The 25,958-nt window shown below is 40.4% G+C and overlaps 1 protein-coding gene and 1 pseudogene across 1 annotated transcript; both read right to left on the bottom strand.

Moving 5' to 3' along the window:
• Olfr548-ps1 (olfactory receptor 548, pseudogene 1) lies at positions 6,027-6,968 on the bottom strand (annotated as a pseudogene).
• On the bottom strand, positions 13,218-14,157 carry Olfr547 (olfactory receptor 547). Its single transcript, NM_147079.2, has one exon. The coding sequence runs from the start codon at positions 14,155-14,157 to the stop codon at positions 13,222-13,224; it is 936 nt and encodes a 311-aa protein (NP_667290.2). The 3' UTR covers positions 13,218-13,221.
• Positions 14,158-25,958: the final 11,801 nt, after the last annotated feature.

Raw genomic sequence — 25,958 nt, 5'->3', positions numbered from 1 at the left:
TTTGGCCTTCCATGATGTCTCTTTTAATTATTTTATTTTTGAGATTATAATATAATTACATCATTTCTCCATGCCCTTTTCTCCCTCCAGCCTGTCTCATATCCTCCTCTTTGCTTTCTAGGCTCCTACTCCTGAATATTTACAGAGCTTCTGGTTCATTCTGCTAACAGTATTCTCTGATAAACATATTTACATAGAATTTTAATTTTTAGCTTGTTTGTGACACACAATTCCTTTGGTGTGTGTGTGTGTGTGTGTGTGTGTGTGTGTGTGTGTGTGTGTTCATGTGTGTGATAATGTGTGTGATAATGTTGCATGCATACCATGGAGCACTGTGCAGGTCAAAGAACAACTTTCATAATTTGCTTATCTTCTTCCACTGTGGGATCAAATTCTTTGTACTCATTGACCCGTCACCAGCCCAACATACTAATCCCTACATGTCCTCCGAATTATTTGAGTTAAATATGTAGTGTTCCAAAGAAAACTATAACAGAAATATCTTCACTTCCATGTATTTTATCTTATTACTACTAGAAAATTTCACATTTTAATGCTTTCTAGAAATCTTTTTGCAAGTAAGTAAAAAAAAAAAAAAAATCTCCCATTGGAAATCTACTCCATGCCAGGCACTCACTTCCAAATGCAGGTGTGAAGAAGACAAGTAGCCCAGTGGAACTTATGTCAGAGTGAAATGCAGTCAACCAAGAAAAACCATCTAGTGAAGTCTTCATTTATGGATATTTTGATGCAGTTTATTTAAACTGGTGAGACTTACTGATGCTGTGGGACTTGTTTCCAGATTAGTACTTACTGACTCTCTTACAGCAACTGCTTCCCATCTGGGACTGTCTCTTCTAACTTCTCCTCGATGCTGGCACAGACCTGCTAGATTCTTTCACAAGCACATACAAATGCTGGCACCTTGGAGAAACAGTTCAATGTCCTTGTAGAAAACTAATTCCTCTCTCTCTTCTTTTTCCTGAAAACTTACCGACTTATAATTGACAAATTAAATACACGTGTGTTTGAGGTATACAAATGGATATTTTAATACGTGTGTGCACTGAAATAACCACCATAATAAAGCTAATCGAAACACGCATTACCTCACATAATCCCTCTGGGTTTGGTTTTTGTGGAGACCTCTACATCTTTGCAAATTTCATGTGCCCTAGTGACACATCCCTGAACATTAGTTTTCCAAAGCACACCCATATCTCATAACTAAGATGTTGAGTCCTGTGACTACCTTCCCCCAGCTCCCCTTCCCTCTCCCTGGACAACTGCCATTCTATTCCCTGCTTCTGTGAACCTGGCTGCTTTAGATCCCACGGGCGTTTGTCCAGATGTGTTTCTGGCTTGTTTCACCTACCATGACGCCTTTAGGTCTGCGCATGCTGCTGCAAAGGACAGGAGTTCCTTGTTTCTAAGGCTGAATAATATGCTCTTGTATGTGTGTACACACCTTTCTTTTATCCATTCCCACTGTCCATAATCTCAGATGTTTCCTCCCTGGCTCTGTTTCTCTCCACTCTACTCTAGGTATTCATTTCTATAATCTTATCTCCTGTATATTTCCAGATTCACTAATTTCAAACATCTACTGTCTAGCCACTATTTGGTTGCCCATATATTGGCCAGTTATACATATTACATTAACCTCCCCAAGACTGTATTCCAGTAACATCACTATTATCTTCCTAAGCTACCAGCCCACTCTGTGTGATTTGTATTCTGTTTAGTGATTTATAATTTTTAAGAATATTTCTATTTGCCTTTTGACATTCTCATATATGTGTATGAAGCATCTTTATTATATCCACTTCAATTGTCTCCTCACAGTAGGCCCTAGACCACCCCAAACATATCCTCCTTTTTTTGTACACAACCTTCTAGTTCAATTACTGCCTCATGGATGTGGGGGCTACCCATCTTAGGGCCCATGGACAATATACCTGTGTCCACACAAACCAAAGAAAACTTACTCCCCCTCCTTCAGCAGCCATCAACTGTCTCAAGGTCCTCAGCTAAAGGAGGACCCCTAAGGACTCATCCCTATGCATGCTGGAATGATGCCTGCCTTGATCTTTACCGAGCTTGTGCTGGTAATTGCAGATACTATGTGTTCACCAGTATGTCATCATTTAGATTCTTCAGTTTAGACTTGGAGGGCATTCATCATTATAATTTTCTCTTAAACATGGTCAAGTCCATTAAGCTTTCTCTTCCATTATCTGACCAATCTCACATTAATATGTACCCAGTTAACTTCCAAATTCATGGAGATCATGGAGATCGGAATACTATAAATAAAGTTTTTGTCTATCAGCAAAGTCTAGCAATGGAAACTATGGATTTTATTAGTAGTAATAAGCAGTATTAGTTATCAGTCTGAGTGAATGTATCACACCAATGCAGGATGTTAATAGAAGGCAAGCCAGAGGAAGGGAGAAGAGAGGCACATGCAAATGTCCTACTTTCTGCACTTTTTTCTGTAAAAGTAATTATTTAGTCTTACTAGCCCTTATAAAAGACACACAATCCAGGTATTTTATTTACAAGCTGTGAGCCTAGATTGGACAGCTTTTGGAGATAGTCTAACTTACATCTCAGCCATGTGTCTGTCCCTCGTTACTTGCTGTTTCTCCTGGCCACGTGCTCATGGTCCATCTCCTCTCATGGCGGCTTCCTCCTCTCTCTGTCTCCTTTCTTCATTCCCCTCTTGTCTCTATCTAGGACCCCCAGCCAGGTAACTGAAAACCCACCTACTTCTACGGACTGCCCAATTTAGCCTTTATTGACCAATTAACCTGGGGATCTAGGTTTCACACACACTTGGTGTACCTGAGGACCTCCTCGTTGGGGACAACCAGATTTTTGGGAACAACATTTAACATTTGAATTCATAGCAGCACCCCTTCAACCCCAATGTTTTTCTGTGAAGATAAATTAAATTTTATCAAATTTTAAGTTCAATCGTTGAATAAAGAATAAGATGTTTTAGTGGACCAGTTTATTAGACAGAGGTAAAGATCATTAGTAAAAATCAACCACAAGTTAGGAAAATATTTCCCCATGTGATTTTTTTTAAAAAATCACAAAAATAATAAAGAGCCTTGGAGGTTAGGGGCAGAAGACAGAGATGTAAAATAAGAAACATCCAAGTTAGTGGAATCAGCCCAGTTGTCCATCAACATATGATGAATAAAGAAAAATGTGGTGTATTTATACACACATCATTTCATTCAACCATAAAAGGATTAAATCACAGAGAAATGAATACAACTGGAGACCATTATATTGGGCAAAGTAAGTCAGATTCAAAAAGACAAACATCTCTTTTTCTCTCTCATCTGTGAATCCTAGATTTTAGATGTATAAAATCACATGTATGTGACATATATAACTATGCATGTATATGACATGAAAGTCAGTAAGAACAGGTAAATGTATGACTGGTGGGAAGGGCAAAAAGAAGGAATCTGAGGGGATGGGGTAAACAGAGTGAAAGTACCTGACATACATGAAGGAAGATGTCTGTGGAACCTACCACTGTGTTCAATGAATACACGACAACAGATCCATGTATAACAAACTCAAAAGAAGCTATTTTGATGAAGTTAATACAGACAACTCAACTGTGAGAAATCTTACCCTTCTCTCATCCATGACCAAAAATAAAAAAGTGTATTTTTATAGGTTTAGTCTGCCTGTTCCTGAACTCACCCTATGAGATATGAAGAAATGGCACTGTTCTTCATATATAACAAGTATCATACTACATGATATTACAGGGAGGAAGCTTGCATCCCATGCCCAGAAAGATGCAACTGTATAAGGGACTAAATAAGCAGAGAGACACACTCAGCTTACCGATTATGCATCGGTTTTCTTTGTTTACCTAAGGTTTATTTGCTAATGTCTATTTTTGAAAAACTAGATCTAAAAAGCAAATGATCAAAATCAAGAAGAATATCTGAGTGAATAATAACAAAATTTTAGATTGAAGAAAATATCCTAAAGTTACATGGGAATTTAAAAGTCAGCCTGAAGGGATATGATGATTGCTAGAGGTTGTGAAGGAATGAGGAAGAAGGAGCTGGCCAGTGCATTCAGTATCCATGTACTGAAACATCGCATCGAACACCATGAAAATGTGTGGTGAGTGAGTGTTAATAAAACCAAAAGATGATAATATGAATAATTTATGCTCATGAATCTAACAGTTTAAATGTCAGGACCAGTTCTTTGAAAATCACAAACTCAAACCTGAACTAAGAAAAAATTAATTATTTTAATTACTTTTAAATATGAAAAAATTAATTTGTACTTTACAAATGCCAGGAAAGTAAATTTTCAGGTCAGAGAGTTTTAACTGGAAATTTTTAAGAAACAATTAATCAAGAATTAATAGCAAATATATAGAGTTTCAGCTAGTATACACTAAAAATACCCATAGAGGTTGGTATTTTATGCATGAGGGTGAGTCCACATACCTGTATTGAGAAGTGTTGGTAGAATATAATCTAACTTACTCATATGGATAGTAGAAATATATTTAGAAAACACTATTAGTGAATATGTCTATAAGAAAGAGTAGATGATTTTTACAATGATTTTTTTCTATTATGTCATCTGACATAGGATGGGTGACAATTTTGCAGAAAGAGAGAAGGTTTGTCATTGCTGTCACCACTTCATGTGACTGACGATTTGTTGGCTCATCTGTGTAGATGTTGTCTCTGAGGATCTGAAAGAACGGGGCAGACTGTAGTCTAATGTTGTAGACAACATTTCTTCAGGTTCAGTGTACTTTTATACATGAGTGTAACAACGAGAGTGGTGATCCAAGGGAAGATTGAGTTCAGAAAAAAAGAAAAAACATGTAAATAAATGCCAGTAAGCACATACCTAATATTAACAGAGTAGTCCTTTCCCAGAACTTTCTTGGGACAGACCATTTTAAATATAATTGTCTGGAACATACTATAGATTATATTTAGAAAAGCACAAAAGGTCATATCCAGATTCAAGGTATACTGCCCAGATTGGATTTTATAACTATGATTTGACATCCAACAAAAATAAATATGTCATATAAATTGAATGTAAACGTTTGTCACAGAGACACAAAAGCACATCGAAGACCAATTCAGGGAACAAGATGCACCTGAGGGGAAAGGCACTCTGCCTTTTTTCCTCAAGCCTCTCTCAGTTGACCAAGGCACTGTTCATCATGAGTCATTCTTTTGACTGTGTTCCTACAATTGGCTATTGACTACATTACCCCAGTGGCATATATTGTCATTGATATAGGAGGAAAATGTGACAGCAGTGTGTCACGAAGAATAGAGAAGACAGCCAACAAATAATGAAGACACAACTTTTTCCAGACTTTTTGTTGTGGTGAGGCAATAACGAGATGGGAAGCAGGGTACAGAGGAAAGACAGAGAAAGTGAGTGGATTGAGAATGATGCAGAGACAAGAGACAGATAGAGAGACACAGAGACAGAAAGACTGACACTGCTATCATATTGGGGTCCCAGAGATTTTTTATCTTCTCTTGAATGCTTCTTTGAATAGCAATATATATGGAGATGAAATGAGCCTAAAAGAAATAAAAATTTATATTAGAGGAGAACAGTAGGGAAACACAGAGGAATGGTCAACAGAGAAAGAATAGGAATTAGTTTGATATACAAGAAATCCAGCAGTCATCTACAGTTCTCTGCTGAAATACATATCTACAGGTTACAAACTAGAATTTGAATTTTAAAAAATGAATATATTTCTCAGGCTTTGAATGTGAAAAGTCACTGACACCCAAGTATGCCAATCTCATTACTGATCTGAGACCTTGAATAGCATATCAAAACTCCCCTAGCAGAATTTATTCAGAAAGAGGGCTATTCAAATAAATTGTGTGGTTCAATGTCTCTCACCTACCAGGACTGTTAGTGTTTCCCTCATATGTGACTAGAGTAAGGAGAATACAGTAATTTCTTTTCTGTTCTGAAAGTCATATTACTTTCAGAAACAAAACATGAGTCACTTGGTCTCGGATTTGTTTGGTCTTGACCCCATAGATGATGGGATTCAACATTGGTGGAGCCAGGATGCAGACATTGGCAAGCAGGACATGAACACCAGTTGAGATCTTGTATCCAAACTGATGGTTGAGTGTTGAGAAAATCCCAGGCCCGTAGAAGAGGATGATGACGCAGACATGGGAGCCGCACGTGTTGAGAGCTTTGTGGCGAGCATCCTGGGAAGGCATGTGGAAGACGGCACGGAGGATCAGCACATAGGAAACAAATATTAACACAACATCTAAATTTACTGTTGACATTAAAACAAAAAACCCATACCAGATATGCACTTGGAGGTCATTACATGCATATTTGGACAAGCCAGCATGCTCACAAGCTGTATGTGGAAGAATGTTAGTTCTGCAAAAAGTTAGTCTTTTCAGAAGAAATATTATAGGGAAAATTGTACCATAACTTCTCAGAAAGATGCCCACTCCGATTTTCCCAATCAGGGATTTTGTGAGAACGGTGATGTACCTCAGCGGGTAGCAAATAGCAATGTAGCGGTCAAACGCCATCACCAGCAAGATCCCAGACTCAGAGATGAAAGTGGAGTGGATGAAGAAGAGCTGAGTGATGCAGCGATCCAGGGAGATCTCCCCAGCGTGGAACCAGAAGATGGACAAGGCCTGGGGAACTGTGGATGTGGAGAGCACAATGTCTGCCCCTGCCAGCATGCAGAGAAAGAGGTACATGGGTTCATGGAGACTGGGCCTTGTGAGGATGATGAAGATGAGCAGGCTGTTCCCAAGCAGGGCAGTGATATAGGAAATGAAGAAGGGGATGGAAATCCACATGTGCTGGTCCTCTAGGCCGGGGATGCCCAGCAAATGGAAGACTGTGTGACTAATATCCGTATGGTTTACAGTACCCATATTGATACAGATGACCTTTCACAGAAAAATGAAAGCTCATACTGTGTTCAAAGGTATTTTTTGATGATACCAGAGTCACATAGTACTTCCTAATTGTTTTTCACTGCTGGTGTTCCTGGAACTACATTAGATGAACAACTGAATAAGCTATGTTCTGTATCTTGGAGGAAATAGAAATATTATATTCAGATAGAGTTTTACATCACTAACTGAAATAATATGCTAACTAAACACATTAGTGTACAATAAGAAATGTATGAGACCACAAGGGGAAAAGTAATTTGGTCTGCTAAAGTGAAGGATCTAATTTGGTTCAATTCCTATGTGGACATCAACTACCAGAAGTCACTCAACAGCACACAGAGACTAAAAATATATCCACAGAAGTCTAGATGCGGTAACAAAAATTCAAAGAGGTATATAAACGCTAGAGGGGGCCCAACCCAGCTACGTGCATCACCCTCCTGAACAAAGCAGGAAGAGAATGATATGCAAATGAAGTCCATATCTGTATGTAAGTAGGAAGAGCTAGAAACTCCTGGAAGGGGCAGGGCAGCCCCTGAATTTGGATGACAAAACAGCAAAGTCTTACTTTACTTGCTTTTCACTTAGTTTGATCTTAATTGATCCAGAGACTCACACTGTTTTTCATTGTGTCCTTCCAGAATCTAGCAGTGCTTGGGGCCTAAACAAATCTTAGGAAGGAGTCAGCGTCCTAGACACATAAGATCCAGATAGTCTTCCACAGCCTTCCCTTCTCCCCTCCCAGTCCTCACTCTGTCCTCTACACTGAGTCACTTAGAGTTGTGGTTCTACACTTTTCTCTGCCTATTGAAGTCCAAACACCCTTGTATTCTTGGACACTTACCTCAAACCCAGAACCCTCTAGTCTTGTTGGGCTACATGTCTGTTTCACCAAGAAAATCTCTTGCCTCTACTGCAATCATTATAGCATAAAATAGTATACGGTCACTTAAGACTCAATGTTAGAAGGAGCAGAGGCTTTTTGTAAATTTGGCTGAAGGCCCCAAGGGAAGCTACCACACCAGGGAGATCAAATTTAGAGCTGTATTTCCAAGCTCCCCCATCATATATGGAGTCTCATTATTACAGCACACCACCACCTTCTCCTCCATCTCTGGAGAAGATGGAGACATGTGTTCTTTCTAGTAAGCAAACATTTCAATTGCTGTCTCCAAAGAATTTAAAAATGAACCCAAAGGAAGGCAGGAGGCCTGTATGAAAAACTGGAAGTGAAACAACAAGCCTGGCAGGCTGTAATCTTGGCAGCTCCGGGAGGAGAGAGAAGGTTAAGAGGAAAGACATAGCCTGGCCTTTTGCATTAGGGGCCAAGACACCAGGCAGGTTCAGCAGTGAAGCTCAACAAGTAGGTACATCGCAGCTATAGGATGTGTTGGAGACTTCAAAGAAAGAATGGGAATGCCCATCCAAGACAACAGAAGGAAAGGAAAAGTTAAACTTTCTGAGTTAGGACTCCAAAATGCAGACAGTAAGTGAAAACCTGCAAGCAGCTGGATCGCCGCAGGGGCTTCTGGAAAGTATAAGTACGTTATTTCCCTGAAGGTGTAACTATTCTGCCCATGTCTTTAGCATGTCTTTCTGAGGAGTGACTGACAGGCTCAGTTGGAGTACTTCTTTTTTTTTTTTTTTTCCATTTTTTATTAGGTATTTAACTCATTTACATTTCCAATGCTATACCAAAAGTCCCCCATATCCACCCACCCCCACTCCCCTGCCCACCCACTCCCCCTTTTTGGCCCTGGTATTCCCCTGTACTGGGGCATATAAAGTTTGCAAGAGTTGGAGTACTTCTTAAGGGAAGGGATGATGTTCTAATCCTTGGGGCAGATCAGAAGGCCATATCTCAAGTAGATCCCAGAGTGGAAATACCTTTAGCAAAAGGAAGTAACTTTCCCTTAATGGGCCCCAGCAAAGCCCTGAAACCTTCACTGTTTCATAGAGTACTTTAAAATCTTAAGGAAGGGCGATTGCAATGTTTCTCTCTTTACCTTCACCATGGTTATGGGCGACGGGGTCCAAAGTGAGTTATGAAGAAGAAAGTCTATTGTTAATGGCCTCTCAGGCTGTTAATCCCTGTCTAGTTATAAAACAATGGTCAAAGATTTTGACATATCCTGTAGTGAAAATGAGGTATGCATCAATTTTTCTTCAAATTTCATTTTCCTTTACAATTGAGTAAAATTCTGTTGTATGACCCCACCACATTTTCACTATCTGTTGATGAACATCTAGGCTGTATCCTTGATTTTCTTGAGTTGTATATATTTTATTTATGTTATTTATATTATTTTACTTTATATTTAATTATTTTATTTATTTAGCACACAAAGTACTAGATTTTATTATGGCATTCTCTTCTCATTAATTTTTTCCTTTCCTTGTTTGTTTGTTTGTTTGTTTGTTTGTTTGTTTGTTTGTTTGTGACAGGGTTTCTCTGTATAGCCCTGGCTGTCCTGGAACTCACTCTGTAGACCAGGCTGGCCTCGAACTAAGAAATCTGCCTGCCTCTGCCTCCCAAGTACTGGGATTAAAGGCATGCGCCACTTCACATGTATATCACAATTATGGTTTCCCTCCCTCTACTCCTCCCAGTTCCTCTCCACCTCCCCTCCCATCCAGATCCACTCCCTTTCTGTTTCTCATTAGAATACAAATAGTCTACTAAGAGATAATAATAAAATAAATTAAGATAAACCAAAAACTAACATATTATAATGGGACAAAACAAACAGAAGGAGGAAAGCCAATTTAGAGACTCACACGCACATACACTCAGAAATCCCATTAAAAATGAAAAATTAAAATCAAAATTAAAAAAACTAAACGGAAAGCCATCACATGTTTTAAAACAACCTTTGTGCCTGTGGTTTCCTTCCCTCACACCCCATACCATTCTTCCCATATTCATGTCCCATGTGACCCTTGTCTGCTCTTCCTTCAACACCCATCCATGACCGTCTGTCTAGTTCCATAACCTACACACATTCTCATACCCTCTTACTCACATACGTCTAACATTAATCACTAAAAATCAGGATCTGCGTAAGCACAGAGTCTGAAGCTTTGGCTTTTCTGAGCCTGTCTCGTCACCCTTAATGCTAACACTTTGCAAAGCCATCCATTTTCCCAAATATTTGTTGTTGCTGTATTCACATCAAGGAGGTAGGGACACCCTAGGTGTTAACCAACAGATGATTAGAACATGAAGATATGCCATGGATACACAGTGGAATTTTACTCCTCTGTAAGGAAAATAAAATTTTAAGGAAAACAAATTGGACTACTGATTTTTCACTAGGTGACAGGTCGAAGTTTTTCGCCATGACATTGGATTTGACTGCTCTTCATTTCAGTATTCTCAATGGACTTTAAGGCTGTGCCCTTTAGTGAAGAGATCAAATACTGATGATTCTCTGGAGAATACAGATCATAATGATTATGAGCCTAGTCATAGCCTTTCTTCTGAAGTTGCTGTGATTTTTCCTGGGAAAATGAGAACAGACATTGACTCAGTACCGACAGGTCCCTGACGGCAGGCAAAAGTGATTCCACCAAAGTCCAACACTGAAAATGAACAGGGTTAATGAGGTTACTAATAGGATGGGGGAGAATGGCGCCACAAAAACCCAACCCAGTAGGAGTGATATTCACAAATCTGCATCCTTGAAGCTCACTGCCTGACTGGCAGGCAGGTTGACAGAAGAGTCTCTCTTCCCCAGGAGTTGTTGACCATTTACATAACCTTGGCAGGGACCTTGTGAATCCTGTTAATTTGGGGTTCCTCCTGAAACTTGTGACTTTCCAACAACTTGTGACTTTCCTGAGATTATAAATTTTGTTTACTCCCTGAGACTTAAAAGCCTTCTCCTAGGAAGAAACATTACAGTTCAGGGACAATTACTATGTAACAAAAGTCCACTTTTATTTTTATGAATATGGCAACATTGGCATTCAACTGGGTAGTGTTTCCACAGTATAGGTTTTCTCATTTTTGTACAGATAATTTTTCTGACTCAGCGGTTATGACATTCTTCCTACTGGTAGGATGTATAAGGCAATGCTAGCTGACTGCTTGCCTCAGATTCTTAAGTCATCCTTTAGGATATTTACACATAATTATATAATGCATTTGTTGTACTTGTGGTTTTACTATTATGCTATTAATTTTCTTTTTACTCTCATGATTTCTACTTTAATTTTCTGTTATGGCTTATAAGTTAATAACTATTGTCTTCAATTTTTATTAATTTTTCAGTTATGTGTATGTAAATAAGGGCACTTTGCACAGGTGTGTGCAGATGCCTATGAAGGCCAGAAGTAACAGATCCCTTGGAGCCAGAATTATATGTGGGCTGTATGAAATGAGTGCTGAGAACTGAACTCAGGACCTCTGCAAGAGAAGCACATCTCCCCAGCCCCATTAAAAACTATTTATTTTGCATATTAAAATTTCTCTTTTTTTGATGGTACTCATTTCCTTTTTATTAGATATTTTCTTGATTTACATTTCAAATGTTATCCCCTTTCCTCATTTCCCCTCTGGAAAAAAAAAAAAAAAACCCATCCCCTCCCCCTCCCCCTGAGCTATTTTACTCTGTTAGTATTCTGCTTGAATATTTGAAATTCAGAAGGGTGGAGTTTGGGGTTGAAAGAGAAAGGGCATTTGCTCCATATGACTTTACAAGTGCCTCTGCGGTGGAAGGCTTCAGCTACTTTTCAGCAGGTGTCTATCTGTTCATGCTGTCTAACTTGAGTCAGTCTGAGCTACTTGAGTGGAATCTGCTCCTCTTGCTCTTTGTTAGCGCCTGAACTCAGCTCTTTGCATGGTTCTTTGAAACAGAGTCTTTCCTCAACTCCTCAGACTTCATTGTCTCTGGCTGCATAACTCTTCTGTGGGGAAGGAGCATAGAAAGGGGAAAACACCAAAACCACTGGAATTTCAACTACAACTTATTTCTTCAAGCACATGTAGCATTAAATATGTTCTCTGTGAAGAAAAGAGTGCATGGCAGTCATTCTATAATGTTTATATATTTTAAATTTTGTTAGACACTGTCAATATATAAAAATTTGCTTATATACATAGTCAGCCCTCCTTATTTATAGATTCTATGTCAAAGGATTCAACCAATAACAAAAAATATTTGGGGCAGAAATGTTTTTATACTAGACATATGCAGATCTTATAATTTTATCACTATCCCCTAAATAATGCCATGTAGAGATTGTTTTCATAGTATTTAGATTAATAATACTGTGTTAAGTGTTATGTGTTCTCAATATTCCAGAGAAAATTTAAAATATATGAGATAGCATGCACAGGTAATATGCAAATGCTATGCTGTCTTTATAAGACTTGAGCCTCCCGATATTTTGGTAGACATAAGGAAAACTGAAATCAGTCTTCCATAGAACCAAATACGGCTGTTAATTTTTGTCAACTTATAAGCATAGGGGCTGGTGACATGACTTAGGATATAAAGTGCTCGTGACAAAAAGCATGCATGCCTGAGTTTGGGTCCTCTGCATCCACATAAAAGCAGATTTGGTACCTGAAGGATTTCAGTGTCTCCTAAGATGAGTGAAATGCACAGCCTGACGTCCTTAATGTTCTTCCAGCCCTTCAGGAACCACAGAGCTCTTCTCTCAAAACAAGTCATCAGATTCAGGTTGCTCAAGGTTGTTCTTCAAAACATGGACCACATAGCTTACATCCCCCCAGCTACGCACATGCACTCAGTCTAAGTAAATTTTAATATAAAAAGAAATGACCACAGAGCCCAGGAGTCACTGATCCCAGATGTCACTTCACTACAATGAAGGTCATGAAAGAATGAAGTGTGGTTGTCTGGAGAAATCATAAATGTCTCAGAACTGGAGAAACTCCATGGAGCAAATTCCAAAGCAACAGAGTGGTCTCATTTACACGTTCTACTTCCAAACCTCATGCTAGCGTCAGGGACCATGGTGACTGGACACAGTCCTAGCGCCCCCAGGGTCTGCAACAGAAGGTACCTGTCAGTCCACTATGTGAGAACATGGCAGTATTCTCACGGGTTGAACCAAAGAGTACATTCTTCAGCCTTCCTTGTAAAGTTGTTCTGATGTAGAACCCACTGAGCTATGTGTCAGCGGACCTGTCCCATCTACCAAGAGATCACTCAACAGAAAACTGTAGGTGCCAAAAACTGAACTTTTGAGTCAAATTCACTTATGTAAACAAGACATGAACCATCTGCTCCTGGATTTGCTTGGTCTTGATTCCGTAAATGATGGGGTTCAGCATAGGTGGAGCCAGAATGCAGACATTAGCCAGCAGGATGTGGATATGAGGTGGGATGTGGCGCCCGAACCTCTGTGTAAGCGTCGTGAAGATCCCAGGCCCATAGAAGAGGATAATGATGCAGACATGGGAGCCGCACGTGTTGAGAGCTTTGTGGCGAGCATCCTGGGAAGGCATGCGAAAGACGGCACGGAGGATCAGCACATAGGAAACAAATATTAACACAACATCTAAGACCACTGTTAATATTAGGACAGAAAATCCATACCAAATGTTTACTCGGATGCTATTGCAAGCATATTTAGCCAAGCCTATGTGTTCACAATAGGTATGTGGAATAATATTATTTTTGCAGAAAGTTAGTCTTTTCAGAAGAAATATTATAGGGAAAATTGTACCATAACTTCTCAGAAAGATGCCCACTCTGATTTTCCCAATCAAGGAGTTTGTGAGAACGGTGGTGTACCTCAGCGGGTAGCAAATAGCAATGTAGCGGTCAAACGCCATCACCAGCAAGATCCCAGACTCAGAGATGAAAGTGGAGTGGATGAAGAAGAGCTGAGTGATACAGCGATCCAGGGAGATCTCCCCAGCGTGGAACCAGAAGATGGACAAGGCCTGGGGAACTGTGGATGTGGAGAGCACAATGTCTGCCCCCACCAGCATGCAGAGAAAGAGGTACATGGGTCCATGGAGACTGGGCCTTGTGAGGATGATGAAGATGAGCAGGCTGTTCCCAAGCAGGGCAGTGATATAGGAAATGAAGAAGGGGATGGAAATCCACATGTGCTGGTCCTCTAGGCCAGGGATGCCCAACAAATGGAAGACTGTGTGACTTACAACAGTGTAGTTTAAGGTAGTCATACCCAGAAAACCCTGTCAATATCAAACCTCCAATTACAGAGCTGGAAGAAAATGTGTATTTTTGGTGCTATCACTGGGAGCTTTGGTTGTGTTCCACACCTTCCATCTTCTTTGAATATGTAAACAAGAAACACACAAAGGTGAGAGATGATCTATGCTCCAATGAGTGACATCCACATAGAACTATCTCCAATTAATCAAAAATGAGAGACATCATTCTACACACCTCAGTTAATGCACACAGTGATGAGTCATTTATGCCTGGGAGCTAGACCTTGAATCTTAGCAGCGAATCATAAGGTGAGGAATAAAAGAGAAGAGAAGCAGTATAAGCCAGCACAGAGCAATGAACAATGGCTCTGAAACGTTCTCAGTCCAAAGTAGCCAGTGTGGAGAGGAGATGGCTGTGTGGCAGATGTTAAAGATGTTTGAGCACTCCTTCAACCTCAACTCTTAACCTTTGCAAACATCTCAAACCACAGTTATAGTGACTGATCACTCACAGCACACACACACACACACACACACACACACATACACACACACAGAGAGAGACACAAAATGTGGATGTGTTTGTAGAATATTAACTAGCTGTAGATACCAGACCCTAAAAGGCCAGTGATATTCCAGAAATACGATGTATCTGAGCATTAACACAGCACAGAGGAAGCAATCTCATTTGTCAAGCATCCCTTGACCCCAAGGCTGCAAACTTTTGTAATCTTCATGCAGGGAGCGGACATCCAAGGGGTTCTCCCTGCTTTGTACATAAAGAGAAACGGTGGAATCACTTACCACACAGCACAATTGAGCAACTGACACAAGTGAGATTTGAAAGTCCTCTGACCTCACCACTTTGGTCATTTATGAAGACAGACAGGAGACCTTTGTTTAGAGTCCCTTCTTTTTTTTATTTTTGAGATAATATAATTACAGCATTTCTTCCCTCCAGACTCTCTTAAATACCCCTCCTCTCCTTCAAATTCGTGGAATTTTTTTTATTAATTGCCATTACATGCATAAATATTTCTAAAGATAGCCTACTCAGTATGTATAATGTAACATGTATGTATGTTTTCAGGGCTTTTTTTTTTTTTTGGATAAGTAGTTGGTGTGTTCTTCCCTGGGCAAGATTATTTCTCCCACTCTGTATTCTTTAGTTGACTGTAGTTTTTGTGGACAAGAGACTCTTAAGAAGAAGTGGTAGTCTGGCCCATGTGCCTGAGATCAGGTTTGTCTGTGCCCATCCTAGAGAATCAAGCCTCTAACGACCCAAATGAAAAGGACAGTCATCATTATCTCAGGCATAGAGAGGACTGAAGTTTTTTGCTGTTTGGAAGCTAACAGGCAATTTCACCATTCCCCAGCATATTGTTCTCTGTCATTAGCTTAACCTTTCAGCAAGTGTATTTTGGGCAATGACTGCTTGTTGTTTTGTTTTCTGTTCTGTTTTGTGGGGCAGCATGCTTCAGACTCAGACATAGGCTTATGTATGGTCAGAAAGAAGGATGGACAGGCAAACCTATAATCTTTGTGAAGGTTCTGAATGGGCTGCACTCACAGAGCATCTTCTGAGAAGAAAGCCAAATTCATTATCCTACAGTCATAAAAATGAAGAAATTGAACAGAGTGTCTGAGGCTACCAGAGCATATGTTTACATTGCTAGCTCAGTAACTGCTATATGTCTTATGCTCAATAAAACTGGTGGGTTGGTTGGTTGGTTGGTTGGTTGGTTGGTTGGTTGGTTGGTTGGTTGGTTGGTTTCATTCGTCTTCCTACTCATCAGCCCATGGTTTTCTTCTTGAGAGTTTTCCTCTCCACCTGCCAAGTTGTCCTGGCTGCCAGTATGGAACCCAGGACAAGTATCTAGGTCCTGTGACCACTCAGAGGTGTTGTCACATCCAGAGGGAATCTGCAGTCGGTGTCAGAATGTTTCACATTTTCTCAACCCTGTTCTCATTATTAGAACCTCTTCCATCTCCCCAGTCATCTCCCTTCCCCTTTTACAAAGTTCCTTCCTGCCCATGTGCTCTCAGCCGCCCTGCCAAAGCATCGCTTTCTGTGCCTGCTATCAAGGAACCAACACAGCTTTCAGCTTTAAATTTATTGATATTGATATTGATAATGATATTGATATTGATATATTCTGTTGCCTCTTACAGTCCTGTCACCTCTACCCACGTTACCCAACAGCAGCCTCATTCTTACCTTAATTCTAAAGTCAGTCCACCTACAAATATCTATGTAATCACTGAACCAGTCATGGACACTTCAGGAACACACAGCACACAGGAGGTCTGAAGCAATTCAGCTTGCTGGGTGTCTGCTGTTTATCCTCTTTCATGAGAGTCCTTGAGGGAAAGGCCTTACACCAAGCTCTCCAGGGACTAAGCTGTGCTGCTCAACTAGTCCTCTTCCCAAATTGCTGAGTCTCTGAAGCCAGCACCTACCTCTCCCTTCTCTTCTTTCCTCTCTGGCTTCTATCAAGCTGGTGTCCTACAAAAGCCTTCCATGGCTGCCTTCACAACTAGTTCAACTACATGAATGTTAAACCCAACTTTCAACATAAATAAAAAGCTGATATTTATCAATGATCTGTGGATTTTATTCTGTCTCTCTTTCTTTCTGTCTCTGTCTCTCTGTGTGTCTCTGTGTGTCTCTCTGTCTCTCTGTGTGTCTCTCTCTCTGTCTCTCTCTGTCTCTCTCTGTCTCCCTCTCTCTCTCTCTCTCTGGGTGTGTGTGGTGTGTTTCTCTGTGTGTGTGTCTCTCTTCACCCTTTGTGTGTGTTTGAGTGCGTAGTGTATGCACACATGTACATGCATGCTGATATGTGAACAAAGGTCAGAAGAGGCTGCCAAGTGCTCTGCTCTATCGCTTTCTGCCATGTTCCTTTGAAAAGGAGTCTCTCACTGGTGCTGCACTTAAACTGGTAGCCAACAAGCCTGGATCATTCTCCTATCTCTTTCCCCAACTGCGTTGCTTTTACAGACTCTCATGGCCACACTCAGGTTCTTAAAAAGATGATAGGAACCAATCCTAGGTCCTCATGTTGGAATACCAAGTGTTCTGATCCACTGAGCTATCTCTGCAGCCTCAGATGTTCTATTCTTCATGACAAGGATTGTGTTAAAGGAATATTCACCCTCAGAGTGAATGGTAATGCAAGTTCTGCAGTCTGAGGAATAAAGTATGCATTCTTCATTAAGAGAACATGAAAGCTGTGACTGTTCACAGCACAGTTGTATTTGCTTTTGGTTTTAATTATTTATTTTGTTTTACTTATTTTTCTCTTATGTGTATGGGTGTTTTGCATTCATGTATGTCATACATCACTGATGTCCATGAAGCCCAGAAAAGAGTATTGGATACCCTGGAACTGGAATTAACAGATGCTTGTGAGCTGCCATTTGGGTGCTGGGAACCAAACCATGATCTTCTGTGAGAGCAACCGGTGACATTGAGCATTGAGACATCTCTCTGGCCCCTGACACATTTATTTTCACTGCTGTCTCCTTTAAGTCTTTGATTTTTTTCATTTCATCTGATGGTGCAGCTAAGTAAGCATAGCTTTCTCTGCTTTTCTCCTCCACTTACAAAGTTTATGATAGACAAATGAGCAAGAGACAGTTGGAGACAGTTGGAGCAAAAGGACCCTAAGACCAATCATGGCACAGCAGCTGACAACTATCGCAACAAGGGTTTTCCCCATTTCTTTTTTGTCCTCACCCACAGGACAGGGACTTGAAGGGTACCTGGAAGACAATGGGGAACAAGAAACACAAAGAATGAACAGCAAGACAAGAGGTCCTGTTTAAGCTGACAAATTTTTATTTTTTTCTCACACAGGTTATATATTCATAGGAGCAGGAAGGGGGAAGAGGGGGATCGCTTTGTCTCTGAGTAATTCACCTGTTTCCAGGAAAGGATATTGACTGGGTAAACAGTTGAGCAGGAAGATCAGAACAGAATGAGTTATTAGGCACCTGTCCACAAGATTTATAGATATTTGTTCTCCACTGACTTCAGGGTCTATGTCTATTTGTACTCAGCTGGGCTAGTATTTTCCCACAGAGGCCAAGACTTTATGCCAGAAAGCACTTAAGGCAGTAAATGTTCAAACTAGGTCGCTCCCAACACTTTTTTGTTCCTTTTTAAAATTGGCGATCAAAATTGCAGTTAAAGAATAGGTTCCATTCTATCCTCACACATGTAAGTCATGGATCTTGCTACTGTGTGCTTCCTGCCCTCTCTTCACCTCTCACCTTTCCAACTTGCTGTTCTCCCTCCAAATAGTCCTTCTGTTTTAACATTCTTGCCATAAAATTAGTTATGGGAAACATACATGTTATGTTGTGTATATTTAAATCTAGATTATGTATATGAGAGACACATAATATGTTGTCTTCCCCTCAAGAAAACAAAATCTGTTACCTTCCTCATTTAGGCCCCATCACAGTACCACTTCTACCTTAATGTCACTTATGAATTTATTGATTTATTCAAATCTATATTCTGCATGTGAGACAAGTGTCTTTTTGTTGCTTCTTTACATCCTAAACTTGGCATGTTTATCATTCTGTATTTACATGAACTATTTATTGACTAGAAATATGATTAATTAAATGGGTAAACTTAAAACATAACTGCTACAGCTCAGACTACTATATCCAGCTAAACTTTCAATCACCATAGATAAAGAAAACAAGATATTGCATGACAAAGTCAAATTTAAACAACATCTATCCACAAATCCAGCCCTACAAAAGATACTAGAAGGAAAACTCCATCCCAAGGAGACTAACTACACCCATGAAAACATAAAAGAAATAATTTCACACCAGCAAAACCAAAAGAAGGGAAACATGCATGTGCACACACTACCAAAAAGAACAAAAACAAAATAACAGGAATTAACAACCATTGGTCATCTCTCAATATCAATGGACTCAATTCCTTTACAAAATGACACAGGCTAACAGAATGGATGTGAAACCAGGATCCATCCTTCTGCTGCATACAAGAAACACACAAAACTGCCAAAGATAGGTATTACCTCAGAGAAAAGGGTTGGAAATAGATTTTTCAAAAACAATTGACCCAAGAAACAAGCTGGTGTAACAAAATAGACCTCCAAACAAAACTAATCAAAAGAGACAGGGAAGGACACTTATACTCATCAAAAAAAAAAAATCCACCAAGATTATCTTTCAGTTCTTAACACCTATGCCTCAGATTCAATGGTACCCACATTTGTAAAAGAAGCTTTACTAAAGCTTAATCACACATTGATCCCCATACACTAATAGTGGAAGATTTAATAACCCACTCTCACCAACAAACAGGTCATCCAATCAGAAACTGACAAAAGAAATATTTGAGCTAACAGACAACATAGACTTAACAGGTATCTACATAGCATTTCACCCAAATGCAAATGAATATACCTTCTTCTCAGCACCTAACGGAACTTTTTCTAAAATTGACCACATCCTCTGTCACAAAGCAAGTCTCAACAGAAACAAGAAAACTGAAACAACCCCCTGCATCCTATCAAACCATCATGAATTAAAGCTGGATTTCAGTACATCAGAAACAACAAAAGCCCTACAAACTCACAGAAAGGGAACAACTTTCTACTGAAGGACTACTAGGTGAAGGTAGAAATAAATTAAAGACTTCCTAGAATTCAATAAAAATTAGCATACAATATATCTAAACATATGGGACACAATGAAAGCAGTGCTAAAAGGAAAGTTCATAGAACTAAGTGTCTTCAAAAAGTTCTCATACGGGCTGGTGAGATGGCTCAGTGGGTAAGAGCACTGACTGCTCTTCCTGAAGTCCTTAAAGTCCTGTGTTCAAACTCCAGCAACCACATGGTGGCTCACAACCACCCATAGTGAGATCTGATGCCTTCTTCTGGTGCATCTGAAGACAACTACAGTGTATTTATTTAAATAATAAATAAATCTTTGGGAAAAAGTTTTAAAAAAAAAGTTCTCATACTAGTAACTTAATGGTGGAGTGGAAGGAAGGGGTATGAGGGTGGAACCAGGAGGAGAAGAGGGGGGGGGGAGTTTCAGGCAGGCTGTAAAGTGAATAAATAAGCACATTAATGGAGAAAAATTTAAACCCTACATAGTGAGTTTCAGGACAGCCACAGCTACCTGAAACCAAACCAATTAAAAAAACATTTTATCTCAGGGGGGGAGGGGGAGCACTTGAAAGCTCTAGGAAAAAAAAGCAAACCCAAGAGGAGTAGACACCAGGAAAGAATCTGAGTGCTGAAATCAATAAAATAAAAACCAAGAGAACAATACAAAGAATCAATGAAACACAGAGTTGTTGTTGGGTTTGTTTTTTGTTTTTTGGTTTTTTTTTTTTTGAGAAAATCAACAAAATAGACAAATGCTTAGCCAAACTAACTAAAAGGCAGAGAGTGAATATCCAAATTAACAAAATCAGAAACAAAAAGGAAGATATAACAACAGACACTAAGGAAATCCAGAGAATCATTAGGTCATGCTTCAAAAACCTGTACTCCACAAAAACTTGAAAATCTAAAAGAAATGAACAATTTTTTGACAGATGCCACATAACAAAATTAAATCAATATCAGGTACACAACTTAAACAGCCCTATAACTCCTAAGGAAATAGAAGCAATCACTAAAAGTCTCCCAACCACAAAAAGCCCAGAGGAAGATCATTTTAGCACAGAATTCTACAAGCCTTTCAAAGAACACCACAGGCACTAAGATCAACAATTAATAAATGAGACCTCATGAAGCTGAAAGGCTTCTGTAAGGCAAAGGACGCTGTCAGTAAGACAAAACAGTGGCCTTCAGAATGGGAAAAGGGTTTTGCCAACTCCACAGCTGACAGAGGGATAATTTCCAAAATATATAAAGAACTCTATAAACTAGATGTCAACAAACCAAACAATCCAATTTAAAACATAGGGTACATATCTAAACAGATATTTCTCAACAGAAGGATTCAAATTTTAAGAAACACTTAAAGAAATGTTCAATATCCTTATGCATCAGGGAAATGCAAATCAATATGTCCCAGAGATTCCATCTTACCCCTGTCGCACTGACTACAATCAATTTCACAAGTGGCAGCTCATGCTGGCGAGGATGTGGAGCAAGGGGACCTCCTCCATTGCTGGTGGGAGTGCAAACTTGTATGGCCACTTTGGAAGTCAATATGGCAATTTCTCAGAAAATTGGGAATAGGTCCACATCAAGACCCAGCTATACCATTCCTGCGCATATACCCAAAATATGCCACACTATACCACAAAGACACTTACTCAAGTATGTTCATAGCAGCTTTATTTGTAATAGCCAGAAACTGGAAACAACCTAGATATCCCACAATTGAAGAATGGATAAAGAAAATATGCACATTTACACAATGGGGTATTACTTGGTTGTTAAAAAAATAACAGTGTCAAGAAATCTGCAGGCAAATGGATAGAACTAGAAAAAATAATCCTGAGTAATGTAACACATATGTTATAGTTGTGTCTTTTTGTGGAACTCCTAACAGTAATCCAGACCCAGAAAGACACAGTATGTACTCAATTATAAGTGGATATTAGCTGTAAACTAAACGATAATCATGCTACAATCCAAAGATGCAGAAAGACTAAGTAAAGGGAGGGTTCAGGGCAGTCCCCAGGAATCTCCTTTTGAAGGGGAAATAGAGCAGATATCAATGGTGAATTGGGGACAGATGAGATCAAAACAGGAGGGATTCGGTGGGAGTTAGGGAAGGATGGAGGGAGAGAGTTCTGCAAGAGACAACTGAAATTGGAGCAGAGGCATTTCAGGGACAAGGTAGAAATCTAATGCCATGGAAATTCCCAGGAATTCTACAAAAGTGACCCTAGCTAAGACTCCCAGTAATAAGGATACAGAACCTGAACAGGCCATCTCCTGAAACCAAGCAAGACTTCCAGTGGAGGGACTGGGACACCAACCCAACTACAAAACCTTCGGCCTACAATATGCCCTGCCTGCAAGATTTTCCAGGATAAAAGTGGTACAGAAATTGTGGGAGTGGCCAACCACTGACTGGTCCAGCTTGAGACCCACACCACTAGAGGGAACCCACCCCTGACACTGCCTGGAGAGCAATGGCACAGAGATCTAGGACAGAACCCAGCAAGACTGGCCACAAAACATCATCAACAACAACAACAACAACAACAACAAAAGCCCTCAATGAAGTGATTCCTAATGCTACTCTGTTATACTCATAGAATAGTGCCTGGCCCAGTCATCATCAGAGAGGCTTCCTCCAACAACTCATGGAAACATATGCAGACACCCACAGCCAAACTTTAGATGGAACTCAGGGAATCCTGTGGAAAGGGGACAGGAAGGATTGTATGAGCTGGAGAGATCAAGGGCACCACAAGAAAACCTAGAAAATCAACTAACCTGGGCTCACAGGGGCTTACCAAGACTGAACCGCCAGACAGTGAGCTTGCATGGGACTGACCTACTCCCTCTGCACATACATTACAGTTTTGTCTTTTGGTGGAACTCCTAACAGTACAAGTGGGGGCTGTCTCTGACTCTTTTGGGACCCTTTTCTTCCAACTGGGTTGCCTTGTCAAGCCTTAATCTGAGGGGAGATGCCTAATCTTATTGCAACTTGATGTGTCATGTTTGGTTATTATCCCTGGGAGGTCTGCCCTTTTCTGAAGGGAAATGGAGGAGGAGTGGATGGGAAGAGGAGTAGGAAGTGAAATTAGGGTTTTATGAGAGAATAAATGAACAAACAAACAAACAAATAAATAAATATTTTTAAATGAACACTAGAATAATGTCTGTCACTGGTTGTAACTTTGAAGGCTTGGATGATGTGACATCTAGTTGGTCCCTAGTCAGGGAGCAGGGCTTTAGAATATGTGAATGGTGTTAGATAAGGCTAAGAAATGGGATTTGGAAACCCCTGACTATTCAACTTCAGGAAAATTTTTCTCAAGAATTTCTTCCTTGGCTTGGTAACTGAGGCACTAGAAATAATCATATATAATAATCATCTACAACATGGTGTCTTCAAGTATGCATACACCCTGGAATGGTTAACTCTAGCTCTTTAACACATTTGTTGCTCCCAACTGATCATGTGCTGGTAATGAGAACTCTTGAAGGCTTGCTGTTTCCAGCAACACTTCCCATTGTATTGTTCCTCAAACAGACCACCAGTCTCCTGCCACACTGGGCAGTGCTCTTTGCTACTTCTGTGTCTTTATCCTTGCTGATCGGTCTCAGGAATATCTGCTTTGATGGATGAGTGAAACTTGGGCTGAGGCCTGATGTGCCACCTGAATCTTCCTCTTTCACAGAGTGATGCAATTGCTCTCCACACTGCATAAATTCAATGATCCTTCGGTTATTTGTTCCTAATATAAAAGAAGTTATACAGTTAATAATTTATGTATTCATGATGTGCAACATGATGTCTTGAAATCACATACACTCTGGAATGGTTGAAACAGGATATCTTGATCTTTCTGATTCTTTTATTCATGTGGTTGTTTTGTCTCCGCTAATGTTGTACCACATATGTGCCTAATCCAAACAGAGGCTGGGAGAGGACATCAGATCCCCTGGAACTGGTGTTACAGATAGTTGTCAGTTGCCATGTGGTCACTAAGAACCAAATGCAGGTCCTCTGGAATAATAGCCAGTGCTCTTAACCACCAAACTTTCTCTCCAACCCCCAAATCAAGATATTTAGTGAATGCATTGCTTCAGCTAGTCATTTTCTGGTGATGAGAACTCTTAAAATATACTTTCCAATTTTCAAATATATAGCACACTATTGTCAACTGTACTCACAATGTTTTTTGTTTTTATTCTTCTGTATATACAATGTGTATGGTGTACATGCACACATACATGCTTATGAGTGTAGGAACACTTCTACTGTACTGTACTTAGAAAGGTCAGAGGACAATCCTGGGCATCTATACTCATCTTCCACTTTGTGGCACATCCCTCTTGGACAGTTTGCTGCAGCATACACCAGGCCAGCTGGCCTGTGAGCTTCTGGATATTCTCCTGTCTCTAACTCACATCTCACCCCAGAAGCCCTGAGACTGGAGGTGTACACTACTATGTCTGGCTTTTACATGGTTCTAGGGATTCAAACTCATATCCTCACATCTTCATAGCAAGTGCTTTATGCACCAAACAATCTTCTCTGCCCACAATGTGCTGTAATAATGATATATCTAGGGAAATGCCATCTCAGACACACCAGAGGGCACTGCAAAGTTCTCTAGGCATTTTTTTTACTGATTATTTCATTCATTTATATCTCAAATGATATCCCACTTCCAGATTACCCCTTCACCAACCCCCCCCCCATCCAACATCCACCATTCCCTTTGCCTGTATGATAGCGCTCCCTCACTCACCCACACTCTCCGGCCCCACTGCTCTAACATCCCCCTACACTGGGGCAACAAACTTCCTCAGGATCAATAGCCTCCCCTCCCATTGCTGTCATGCAATGCCATCCTCTGCTGCATATGTATCTGGAGCCATGGATCCCTCCAGTTACACTCCTTTGTTGATGGTCTAGACTTTGGGAGAACTGGGTAGTCAGATCAGCCTATGTTGTTCTTCCAATGGGGTTACAATCCCCCTCCACTCCTCCAGTCCTTCTGTCAGCTCCCCCACCAGGTTCCCTAAGCTCAGTCTGATGGCTGGCTCCAAGCATCCACATCTGCATTGCTCAGTTGCTGGCTGGACTTTTCATGGAAACACCACACCAAGTTCCTGTCAGCAAGCACCTCTTGACCACGGCAACAGTGTTGAGTTTGGTGTGTGCAGAAATGATGGATCCCAAGGTGGGTCAGTCCACAATTGCTCCTTTCTTCAGTCTCTGTTTCATTTTTTTGTCCCTGTTCTTCCCTTGTACAGAAACATTTCTGGGTTATAAACTTTGATATGGGTGGGTAGCCCCATCCCTCGACCAGGTGGCCACGCCTATCTACTGGAGGTGGCCTTTACAGGTTCTATCTCCCCATTTCTCTGTGCATTTCAGCTAAAGTCATCCCCATTGTATCCTGAAAGCTTCACGTTTCCGTATTACCTGGGACCCTCCAGTGGCTATCCCCAGTTCCTCATCCCCTTTGCTACGTATTTTTGTTCAATTTCCTGACCCTCTGTACCTCTCTTACATCCCTTCCAGAACCTGATACTGCCCCCTTATTTCCTCCTCCTCCTCCGCTCTCCTTCCTAGGTACCCCTCTCCCTCTACCTGCAATCATCCTGTTCCACCCTCAATACAGGACTGAAGCATCCACACCCTGGTCTTCCTTTCTTCTAAGCTCCATATAGCTCCATAATTCATAAGCTCCATAATTCATAGGCCTGTGAATTGTATCTTAGGTATTCTGAGCTTTTGGACTAATATCCACTTACCAGTGAGTACCTACCATGTGTGTTCTTTGTGTCTGGGTTACCTCACTCAGGGTTAATGATATAAATTTGATGATCAGAATTAGGCATCTTTCTTAGTCAGGGTTTCTATTCCTGCACAAGCATCATGACCAAGAAGCAAGTTGGAGAGGAAAGGGTTTATTCAGTTACACTTTCCACATTGCTGTTGATCACCAAAGGATGCAGGTCTGGAACTCAAGCAGGTCAGGAAGCAGGAGCTGATGCAGAGGCCATGGAGGGATATTACTTACTGGCTTGCTTCCTGGCTTGCTCAGCTTGCTTTCTTATAGAACCCAAGATTACCAGCCCAGAGATGGTACCACCCAA

Source organism: Mus musculus, chromosome 7 (assembly GCF_000001635.26).
Source record: "Mus musculus strain C57BL/6J chromosome 7, GRCm38.p6 C57BL/6J".
Classification (NCBI taxonomy): domain Eukaryota; kingdom Metazoa; phylum Chordata; class Mammalia; order Rodentia; family Muridae; genus Mus; species Mus musculus.
This window is presented reverse-complemented; position numbering and strand designations above follow the sequence as displayed.